General features: G+C 34.1%; 2 protein-coding genes across 2 annotated transcripts; both read right to left on the bottom strand.

The window, feature by feature from the left end:
• Positions 948–3,184, bottom strand: LOC104707373 (bidirectional sugar transporter SWEET7-like). Its single transcript, XM_010423706.2, has 5 exons — positions 2,837–3,184; positions 2,707–2,743; positions 2,005–2,386; positions 1,660–1,779; positions 948–1,358 (listed from the first exon to the last, which is right to left on the bottom strand). Exons 1-5 carry the CDS (start codon positions 2,883–2,885, stop codon positions 1,170–1,172), a joined length of 777 nt encoding a protein of 258 aa, XP_010422008.1. The 5' UTR covers positions 2,886–3,184; the 3' UTR covers positions 948–1,169.
• On the bottom strand, positions 4,514–6,056 carry LOC104709643 (ATP-dependent DNA helicase PIF1-like). The gene is made up of 3 exons (XM_010426218.1): positions 5,639–6,056; positions 5,196–5,519; positions 4,514–5,088 (listed from the first exon to the last, which is right to left on the bottom strand). Exons 1-3 carry the CDS (start codon positions 6,054–6,056, stop codon positions 4,514–4,516), a joined length of 1,317 nt encoding a protein of 438 aa, XP_010424520.1.

Below are 11,837 nucleotides of genomic sequence, written 5' to 3'. Positions count from 1 at the left end.
TCATCATGATTTGTTCATCTCAGTAGTGAGTTAGGATTCTGGAGATGGATTAGGCTGGTTTAGGGTTGTGGTTGTTTAGATTGGTTAAGCTTGTTTGATAATATATCTCTTATGGGTTAGATGTGCTATAAGATGTTCTTATATCTGAGAGGGTAAGAACAGATCTTAAGCTTCCTTGTATCATACTAATGTTTAGGTTGTTAGATAAAGCTAATGCTGGAGATTATCATGCTTATCCCAAGAGATTGGTTGTATAAGGTGATTTTTGACAAGTAATGGTCTGGTCCTTTATGCCTGTTTAGTATGGTTTCACCAATGAGAGTTGGGTTAGGATGTTACTTAAACTTGATCACTTCTGTCATGAGAGTGGATTAGTGAGTCAGTAAGATCATTGTCTAGAGATAGCTCATGTTTGATTGAGGTTTGTTGACCAGTTTAGATAGCCACAGCTTGGACACCAGCCCATGAATCCATCTCTAGGAGCCTACTTTGTTATTTGATTGATTGTTATTGCATCTAGTCTTGTTTCATTGCATTCTGCTCTGTTTTAACTTGTTACAATTGCTTATGTTCTTCAGTTATGCACCACTCGACCCCCTGCTCGAACCAGCACTCGACAGAGTGCTACTCGAGCGCCAGTTTACTTTCTTATTTATGCTCTGCTCTTTTCTAGTTTGCTCTTGTTTACTTATGCTTATTAGTTAGTTCTGTTAATCTTCTGTATTTATATTTATGTAATTAGGTTGTTAGAAACAAATCAACTTGATATTTGGCTTAACTTGAATGCATTGATCATATCTTGACTGCTTACATATCACACTCTTTATGGATTGACATTCTTTATGCTACAACAACATAAGGGTATTGAAACACCCTGCATCCCATTCTGATCATCTCTGCTTATGTCTTTGATTGCATCATTCATTCATTGCATAAGTTAAGCTAGAGACTCACAGAAACCAACTGTTTCACATTACACCCCCAATATTTCTAAATAGAGTCCATTGTCCCACTCAAATAAGGACATGTAAATTACATTACAAAGTTTTAAGTTTAAAACAAAAGTAATGAAGTTTAACCTCTTATTCATATTAAAGTCTAGGATGGGAAAAAGAAAAAAGAGTCTGATAATAAGAAGATGATAACATAAGAAAGCCAAAAAAAAAAACTCAACCACCGTTAAGTTGTTGGTTGAAATTTTCGATTTTGTCAGATTCGGTATGAGCGACGGCTGTTGATAAACCGATGTAACCGGGTTGTTTTTCTCTTTCCGCCATTATCTTTTTGGTGGATTTATAGTACGCACCGTATAATATTAACTGCGCCAATCCAAATAGACATCCAATCCCATTTGGTATCTACAAATGTTCATTATGAAATGAACAAAAATTAGTAAAATTATCTATTTTCTTCATTTAAAAAACAGAGAAGCAATTTAAAATTTACAGCCCTACATAAATCTATATACCATTTGTTTCATTTTCATTTTATGAAAGTTCTTTCTTTTTCACAAAAATATTATCATTTTTTTTGTCAAACGTCAAACATTATCAATTTTATAGGTGAAACATGAGATTTTTGAAGAAAGAGAAGAAGACAAAACTCAAAAAAAAAAAAAAAAAAAAAAAAAAAAAAAAAAAAAAAAAAAAAAAANCTCACAGCCATGAATGGGTCGAAAGGCATGACTGCATAGATTGTCCAAATGCTTGCATTGAGAAATCCAGCTACCGATAGCCAAAACGGCATGAACTCCACACTTTTTGTCTTTATTACCATTTTCTTCATATATAATTATTTTGCCAAAAAAAAAGAGAGAGAGATCAGCTTGTAGTTTATTAGTTTTGGATTCTACCATAATTTAGTCAAAAAAATTAAATAAATCCAATCAAAAAATATAATAGAAATAATTAATTAGAGACAAAAACATTTACTAATTCTCAAAAGCAATTAATGAGTCATTTAATTTTGTAGAGAAGATGATTAAAAAAAAAAAATGTAACGTACCATGACAGATAATGGAGAAGCGTACATCATAACGTTGAAAACGCAACACACGATTCCAACAGTCATCGTTCGTTTCTCGGTAGTGTGTTGGAGTGTAAAGACCAAAACCGCGAGAATAGCTATAAACGCGGTTTCAGCCGCTAAAACAGCAGATATTACCAACCGTTGTTTTTGGCGACCGCAATAAACAAAAAAAATGGTAAGGAAAACAATTTCGATCACGATCCCCGTGCCGTTGATTGTAACGACCAACATACTGTCGGGATGCACCGCAGGGAGCCCGTAAAGAACCCAAACCAAACAGTTTATGAGAGTCGCTAAATATGGTATTGGTGAATATGCCTCCACTGACTTCTTTTTCACTATCCGGACAAATGTTGGCCTGATCATATAATGAGACATTAATTACTGTACTTTATTATTAGTCACTATTAATTATAAGTACTTTAACTTCTCTATTGTTTTGGAAGAAAATCTGAACTTTTTAATTGTTATTAATTAATATAATAGGAAAACATTATACTAAGAAAATTTATAAGCTTAAATATTGTGATTACTCTGAAAAAAAAGGCTTTATAGTGATGAAAGGAAAACAAATCTTAGATCTTTCAAGAGGACCATGTCTTAAAATTTATGGAAATAATTTTGGCTTTCTTTAAGGAACCCAATTATACTTATTTAAATCATATAGCAAATACTTACGTTGGTGACAAGAACAGACATAAAGCAATGAAGTTTCCTGCAAATAAGATCATCACAAGTTAAGAAGGAAAAAAAAAAAAACTTGATGTATTCGTGAAATAAGTTGTAGATTTGGAAGAACTGGGCTAACCTATGATTCCGACAATCTTCCGAAGAAGGTTAAGATGTGCAAGCACCATAATTTTTATGTAATTGGTGGTGATGGAAGAAGAAACAAAAAAAGAAAGAAATTGATTAAATGATTTGAGAAACCATATCTTAGCTTTGATGAATCAGAGAAGAAGGTTGGTCGATTGGGTGGTGTTTAAATAGAGATGGATCATAAAGATACAAATGTTATGATATGATGACATTACAAATGATATACATATAAGTGTGATTGTGTGTGCGAATACAATGCATGCACCGTGTGAAGGAAAAAAAAGAAGTTAAGTAAGTCACTGGATCTCGTCTTTTACTTTTAAAACTAATTTTGGAGGCTATTGAATTAAACACACACACTTATGAGACTTGTATATATAGGACAAATATCTTGGTAAGTAGTCATTTGTTTCACTTTAAAAGATATTTTAAGTATTTACATATAGATTAGGAAATTATTTATATTTTATTTTGCGTTTTTAATTAAAACATTATTTCATTGTCTATGTAAGAAAATTTCAACTAACAATTAAAAATTTGTAGAACAGAAATGGTCAGAAAAATATAAAATAATAATAACAATTTCGCATTATAAGTTAGAAATATCATAAAATAAATATTTACAAAAACATCACTTAATGTATTCCCTCAGTTTCTCTAAAACTATTTTTTTGGTTTCATGCTGAGTGTCGTTTTGTATTTAACGCAGATTTTTAAACATATCCAAATTAGAAAGAGGAAAAGTTATTTAGTGTATTATTATATGATAGAACATAAATTTATTTAAAAGAACATAACAATTTGTGTGAAATAAAGTTAGAATGATACTCTATGTGAAATAGTGGAAATAGTACGAAGGGAGTATATAATTTTCTAACCAACATATAATATAGACTAGCACTGAAAGAATTGTTATGTCTTTAGACATAATAAATAATTAGATTTTCTACAACGTCAATGATAGTAGATTGGATGATACTATCTATCTTTTTAATATAGATACTAGGTAATAACCCGTGCTATAGCACGAGCCAAAATATTTATTATAACTTGAAATTATTAATATTGTAACACTCTTATTTTCAGATTATTTCGCAGTTTTCAACCTATTACAAATGAGTATATAGTTATTTTTGACATTTGATTTCAGTGAGTACGATATTGACTCTGACACAGACTACCTTACATGCTTATATAATTATCTCTGGCCTCTATCCTCTCCTCCCGAGTATCTTATATCTTTCGTACTGTAACCTATTGTATTAACGGTCTTTTTATGCTTTTGTTTCTATAAATATTATTGTAAATATTTAAAACGAATACAATGACTGTACTAAGTTATTCAACTTGTCATTTAATTTATATATATAATATATAGATGGTAAAAAAATCTCCAACAATATAGTTGTAGAATTTGAAATATAATAAATATGTGAAATAAAATAAATAAACGAAACGCAATATGTCTATATAATATAAAATGAATTTGTTGGAGTAAATAAATAATAAAATTTTAGAAATTTATTTGATGGGTGAAAATGTAAAAGAAGACCTGCCAAAAGAAAATCTATGATCAAATAATTTAAACAACGAACAAAGGTATAAATTTTGAAAGAATGGAAACAGAGTAAAAACAGAGTCTTACGAAAGTATGCATGAAGATGGATCAAATGTTTTGGAAAACCTTTTTGAAGACGACATTCCTTGTTTTCTTTTGAGGTTTTCCTTTTGAGTCAGTAATGAGGATTTTCAATCCTGATTTACTGCTTACACGGGACATAGCTACATATAGCTGGCCATGAGAGAAAACAGGTCTAGGCAAGTATAAACCAACATTTGAGAGAGACTGACCTTGACTTTTGTTGATAGTCATTGCAAAAGCAACGTTTATCGGAAATTGGCTACGTCTCATTTTGAAAGGCAAACAGGTATTTGATGGTATTAATACCATTCTTGGTAAAAGAACAATTTTACCAACTCTCGTACCCGTGATGATTCTTGCTTGTATAACATGATCAGCCATTTGTGTAATATGTAGTCTTGTTCCATTCATTAGACCTCCATGAGGATCAATATTGCGTAACAACATTACTGGACAACCAATTTTTAAACGAAAAGTATGGTTTGGCACTCCTGAAATCCTAACTGAGTTTAGGAAATCCAGGCTATATGCAGGATTGTCTTTATTTCTTTTATCTGCAGGATCAATACTATCTGAACTTAAGTAAACCCTTTCTTCACCTGTTAAACAATCAACGATTAAAACAAAACTATGTAAAAAAAAAAATACAGAAAAATCATTCTTAGATATAAAATATAGAGAATATTAGCAGAAAACTATTACTAACCTTCTAATATAGATATCATGTGGTCATTTATATTGTTGACATCATCATTCGTAGAACACAAAATAGCTCTGCTTTGAAAATAGCTGGCATCCTTGGCAGTATGTAACGAATTCCCATATATTGCAGTAATGATCGATTCAATTGGAGATGTTACTTCTGTGATAAGCAATTCTTCTGGAATGTCAATATCAACAACTCCATCATTTGGCTCACTAAGTCTTCCTTCTCCAACATCAAGAATCCATTTCGAGAACTCTTCAATCTCCCAGGCTTCATTTGTTGTTATGTTTTGCAGCAACCTCATATTTCTTGTTAGCCTTAAAACTTTACAATGATTCCAAAGGTAAGATGAGTTGAGCGATGAGTTAACTATTTGCTCTCGGCCAGCACCAACAATAACGGAAGTATCTAACGGAAATCACCACCAAAAATAATGACCTTACCTCCAAAAGGTTTATCTTCTGGATCACACATTATATCTCTCAAACTTCTATCCAAAGTCTCAAAGCAGTATTTACTCATCATTGGAGCTTCGTCCCAAATTATCAGCTTTGCTTCTTGGACTAATTCACCTAGATCAGAAGACCTTGACATTCTGCACATTGACGTTACATGAACGTCAAGAGGAATGTCAAACCTTGAATGAGCTGTTCTGCCACCTTCTAACAAAAGAGAGGCTATACCGCTAGATGCAGTATTCAACACTATTTCTCCCTTTATCCTTACAGCAGCAGATAAAACTTTCCAAAGGAATGTTTTACCAGTTCCACCAAAACCATATAAGAAAAATACTCCACCTTTATCTTTAAAAACAGAGTCTATAATCTCATCATATATCTTCTTCTGCTCTTCCGTAAGCATATTTAACCACTCCAAATGCTTCTTTTTTAAATCAGTTTGATTGATGAATCTTCGTTCATCAGCTATTAACTGGTTTAAAACAGGAATATTCTCATTATGAAGTTGGGGCAGAGTTTTAAAAGACTCAAGTGAAGAACCATTTTTTCTCAACTGTTTGTTTATCTCTTGTAGACAAAATATTTTTCTTTCTTCATTAGTCAATGTAAGCTCTGTAAAATAAGATTTGTTAATTTATATACTAAATCTAACATCTAAAAAAAATAAAAACAAAATTATCTTAATAAGATAGTTACTATAATGAACCTGGTCGCTTTAATTCTAATCGTTTCCGCCTTAATATGTCTTCAGATAACATCTCCCAAGTTTGTTCCCATACAATATGAGGAGTACTTAAAACAGCTGCGAGAAGCATATTGACAAACATTTTACGAACAAACTTTGGAGAACACATGAAATGTCCTTCTTTGATACCTTCAATATATTCTTTGTCATCATCTAACAACCCAAGAGCGTAACATGCTTCACGATACGTTTTGTGTACGACACCATTCACAGTTTTAATGTGATCAAAACTGGTAGGACTTCTTATGGAATTGAGAAGTATCCCCAAATGATATGCATCATCTATGGTCGGAGGAACGTAGTTAATTCTTCCTATAGCAAATGTTCTTGTTTTTCTTCTGAAAAAATATTTCTCCTTCTCATCCCAAATAAACTTGCTTGGTATTTCTTCATATAATAACTGTCTAGCTTCTTCATCACGCTTATTAAGTTCAAATAAGGCAAGAAACTGAGATTCATCAAGAGAGTCACGATCCATGACATTCTGTGCAGACTCACCTTCTCGGTAATAAATAGGTTGTTTGCCTTCCTCATGAAAAGTGAGTGGCACAACAGCGGTTTGCCGATAATGTATTGGGTAAGCTAAAATCCTCTACATTGCTTCACATGCAGATACATATCTGAAAAAGGGTTAAAAAACTGATTTATAATGAATAATATAAACAGAAATTGAAATTTTAAACAACAATTTATTTACCTGCCATCAAAGTAATCTTGTATTTCGTCTTTCGATGATGGAGTATTTTCATTTTGGTGACCTTCTTTAGTAACTTTTTTTTATTAGGTTCAACAATGACACCAACTCGATCATTACCTTTGTGAACATACTTAAATAAGTACTTCACTGAACCTTTTTGGTTGCACCACTCCACGTTAATATGAGCATGATATTTAAGCGACAAAGTCCGATTGTAAGGGACAACATATCGGTTATCACATTTGAAACTATTCTTCTCGATAAAACGCCCATCCTTTCTTCTTCTATAAACCGGGTAACCTTCTTTGTCAATGGTGGTGGTTTCAACATTCTGTTTTAGGTAAAGTTTTGAACAGCTACCTTCTTCCATGCAAGGAGATGATGGGTTAGCACTACCACATGGACCATAAATCATATATTCTGATATTATATCATAAATATAAAATAATAATAACAATTTCGCATTATAAGTTAGAAATATCATAAAATAAATATTTACAAAAACATCACTTAATGTATTCCCTCAGTTTCTCTAAAACTATTTTTTTGGTTTCATGCTGAGTGTCGTTTTGTATTTAACGCAGATTTTTAAACATATCCAAATTAGAAAGAGGAAAAGTTATTTAGTGTATTATTATATGATAGAACATAAATTTATTTAAAAGAACATAAAAATTTGTGTGAAATAAAGTTAGAATGATACTCTATGTGAAATAGTGGAAATAGTATGAAGGGAGTATATAATTTTCTAACCAACATATAATATAGACTAGCATTGAAAGAGTTGTTATGTACTTTAGACATAATAAATAATTAGATTTTCTACAACGTCAATGATAGTAGATTAGATGATACTATCTATCTTTTTAATATAGATATACAATATTATTCAAAGTTAGTTTTGTATATTAAGTATTATATGACCAATAAAAAGTTATAGCATGTTAAAATAATTATAGTAAATTTCCTTTGGTTTTTGTTGTGAGTTCATTGCAATGCATTTATTTGGCACATATCAATATTAATTTTAATTTTGAGATGTTAAAAGAATAATGGAACTTTAATTTGGTGAGATTTTTTTCTTCCTTTTTTAAAGAAAAACCTGACTGTTTTTTAGATTTTACCATTGTAAACGGAAAATTTATTTGTGAATTTATAGGCAATTTTTAAGCACTACAAGACGAGCTTTGTTAGGTTTGATCAGTTTTGCATTTGATACGAAACACTCATTTAGAAAAACCACTCAGATTGATATAGTTCCGACTAGTTACGTAAATGTAGCAATACAATATGAGCGTGAGATATTTCTATGGGGAACACTATGAAAGAGATAAGATAAGATATTGAGCATAGATATTTAGGATTTTATCTCCTCTAAATTTCACATTGAAAACTTCATCTTCAATATCTTATTACTAAATTATAAAATCAAAATCGAATAATTTGTTGAAGCTGAATTCAAATAGAGAGAAAATCACAAGTTGAATAACAAGTGATTTGTAATTTTTTTTTTTCTAAACATAACTAAAATCCTACTTTCAATATATCCCCTTAATTTGGTTCTCTTCGCCATGCCCACTTTTCTCCTAACCAAACTTCTAGTACAATTCACAGGTAGAATTAAGGGCTTTTGGCATAGAAGAATATGATTTAGTATTTACCGAAGAATGTTAGTTATATATATGCTCGCTATATCGGATCATCCGGACAACAACCCCACATTCACCCTAAAACACCAGTTACTTCTCATCCTAAAACAAGTCTAAGTGTCAATAAAATTTGACATAATCGGTTGAGTTGCCAAGAATAATGTGGTGAAATTTTTCTTCAAAAAATAATTAGATATGTTCAAATATTTTTTTTAATCAACAAAAACATAAGAACCTCACGTTGAAGAAAGAGTAGGTCATTAGGACATAATGGTTAAGTGGACTCCAACGTTTATACTAGGAAATATGATTGGATGTACGTCTATATCCATGCAACAAACAAAAAGCCATCTACATGTGTGTGTATGTGTATGATATTGTATATGATCTCTGTTTATTTCCTTGCAAGAAAACACAAGACATCTACATATATTTATATACGCAACTAAATTTCATAGGATAGACATCTAGGAATGATGTAATAGGACATCTACCAACACACATTTTAACGTTCAGAGCATTTATTCAACTATTATCTATATAGATAATAAACAAACAGAAATATCTAAAGGCTATGTAAATATAATCGGTTCCTAGTCTAGTTTGAGTAAACAATAATTACAATGCTATCAACCTATGATATATTTTTAGAGTCAGGATTAAAATAGGTTTGAATTATCCCGTTTTTTCGAACTAACCCGAAATCTTTTTAAAAGAGATCCTTGAAAAACATCCTTCAACTTTTTATTACGTTAGATTAATATTGTTTGGCCAAGTCATTTGAGTACTTATGTTTTTTTTTGCTTTTTAACTTCTCATGGATTGTATTCATCTTAATTGTTCCTTACATGTGCAAAAGAGACAAGGTTAACATGAACAAAGATTTCAAATGTGAACTGTTGATGCTAGGATCAGTCACAATTAGAATGTTTAGTTTGGAAAAATGGGGGTCGAAAAGATCTTTATTAATTGGTGCCGGGGTACAAAAGGACGAGTTACAAGGCGAGCTGAACGAGCTAAAATAGCGAAAAGTAAGGTGAAGGACGAGCTGCGAGCTCGTCGATTCAAGACTTCGAATGAGGGAATTAATGCTTATGACTCGTCTCTTTTCCTACTTTCTGCCAATCCCCTTTTACAGACACTCTACGTCTGTATTTATGGGGAACTATGTCGGTTCTTCCTCTTGAGAAGACCAAAATACCCCTCCTTCCTTGGAGGTTTATTTGGGCCTTTAATGGGTCGAGCCCTTTCGTAAGGGGTGTGGATCTACCCCTAACAGTATTCCCCCCTCACCTTCAGTTCGTAGTCTTTAGGTGGAGAACTTTGTCTAAAGAAGTCGTCTTCTTCTCGGTGGCTCGGTGTTGGGGTTTAACTCGTCTGTGGGCTCTTTAGATCTTGAACCGGTTATCGGGGCGATAACCTTAGATGAGATCTGAGGAGGAAACGAAAGGTCGCGGGTGAGATTCCTCGGTTTTCGATGTTGGAGATCGAATCGCTGTGTGCGGTTCTCCCAACGCGTGAAATCCGTAAGTCGTACCGTCACCAAACGCGTACTGTAATGATTACGCTTTGGGGGACTCCCCTCCGCTCCTATAAATACTTGCCTTCCCTTTCATTTTCTTCATCTTATCTTCGAGCCGTCTCCTGCTTTCGAGTCATTAGGTATATTTCTCTCCCCTTCCTTAAGGTTGTTCTTCTCTTTTTACTCGTCTTCGACGTCTTCCCCCGGATCTGTCTCCTCCAATTCCTCCGCTGCAAGTCACATCTGGCAAACAACCTCTTCAAATTCTGACGATGTTAACAGATCGAACCGCGGTGGGTGGAGATCATCGACGAGTTCCCTATCTGATACATCTTCCGACTCTACCTCACTTTTTGAGCTTCAACGCCGAGCTTTCTCCAATGCGGTGACTTCAAGTTCGTCTCATCTTCCCTGCGCGATCCACTCTCTGATCGACGAGAATTTAGACGATTCGGGTGTTCCCGAAGATCATATCGTCGTTTGCGGCTCGTTGCCGGTTATTACTCATGGTTCTAGGCAGCATATTCTCTCGCACGTTCCGTTATCCAATATCAAGCTTGAATCGGCGGAAAGATCGGTTAGGCTCGGCGGGTTGCATCCTCTTCCGCCTATTATCATTCTGAACGAAAGTCAGCGTCCCTGGGATGTTCCAGATGGTTATATTTCTCTTTCGGAGACGCTTTTCACCGAGTGTGCGATCACTTTTCCTCTCCCTGCTTTTCTGGCAGACGACCATCGGTGGCCTGAAGTTTGATGAACCCTCGAACGCCGACCTGGGAATTGAGTAGTCGACCCTTGTGTGGAGTGCTTGATAGTAGCGATTTCAATCTATTCTTACTCTCCCGTTTTTTTTTGTTTCTGGAATGTTCCGTATTGGGGTCGGCTCCCGTTTTGAACTTTTGCCGGGTTGGGGGTCGGCTCCCCTTTTTTTATTTCTAAAGCAGCTCTTATATCTATGTTTTTGTTGTTACTCTTGTACAACGCGCAATGGTAGGCTTACCCTTACAACTCGACTTGATGCGATCTCTCTTTGCTCTTTATTATTGATCAGGTGCGACTCGTGAGGATCGGCTTATCTCAGATTTGCGAGTTGCGACTCGATTTAAGTGAAATGCTGGATGTCGAGTCATTAATGACTCGGCAAATTGTCCTTGTAATTCGGGTGCGATTCGCGGATCAGCTTACCCCTGATTCACGAGTTGCGACTCGGCTTAAGTGAAACGTTGGACGTCGAGTCATTAATGACTCGGCAAATTGTCCTTGTAAATCGGGTGCGATTCGCGGATCGGCTTACCCCTGATTCGCGAGTTGCGACTCGGCTTAAGTGAAACGTTGGACGTCGGGTCATTAATAACTCGGCAAATTGTCCTTGTAAATCGGGTGCGATTCGCGGATCGGCTTACCCCTGATTCGCGAGTTGCGACTCGGCTTTAAAAGCATGTCGAAAATCGTCGACGAGTCTTTATCGACATAAATTACTCTTTTTAACGAATCGCTGATAAGCATAAGAAAAATATATTATTGGCAGTTGTGTTTCGTAACCCAGACTGCCTACGTACCCCCCCCCCCCC

This window comes from Camelina sativa, chromosome 8 (genome assembly GCF_000633955.1).
Source record: "Camelina sativa cultivar DH55 chromosome 8, Cs, whole genome shotgun sequence".
In the NCBI taxonomy this organism is placed as follows: domain Eukaryota; kingdom Viridiplantae; phylum Streptophyta; class Magnoliopsida; order Brassicales; family Brassicaceae; genus Camelina; species Camelina sativa.
The sequence above is the reverse complement of the archived record's forward strand: the minus strand, read 5'-3'. Positions and strand labels throughout refer to the sequence as shown.

Bases quoted from the DNA above. Each gene is read 5' to 3' on its own strand.
- LOC104707373 (XM_010423706.2), bottom strand. From the start codon at position 2,885: ATGGTGCTTGCACATCTTAACCTTCTTCGGAAGATTGTCGGAATCATA. The intron at 2,744-2,836 runs GTTAGCCCAGTT...TCTTATTTGCAG, and splicing joins GAAGATTGTCGGAATCATAG to GAAACTTCATTGCTTTATGT. The intron at 1,780-2,004 runs GTACGTTACATT...TTATATATGAAG, and splicing joins CTTCTCCATTATCTGTCATG to AAAATGGTAATAAAGACAAA.
- LOC104709643 (XM_010426218.1), bottom strand. From the start codon at position 6,056: ATGCTTACGGAAGAGCAGAAGAAGATATATGATGAGATTATAGACTCT. The intron at 5,520-5,638 runs GTAAGGTCATTA...ATCATTGTAAAG, and splicing joins AGAAGATAAACCTTTTGGAG to TTTTAAGGCTAACAAGAAAT. The intron at 5,089-5,195 runs GTTAGTAATAGT...ATTGTTTAACAG, and splicing joins CATGATATCTATATTAGAAG to GTGAAGAAAGGGTTTACTTA.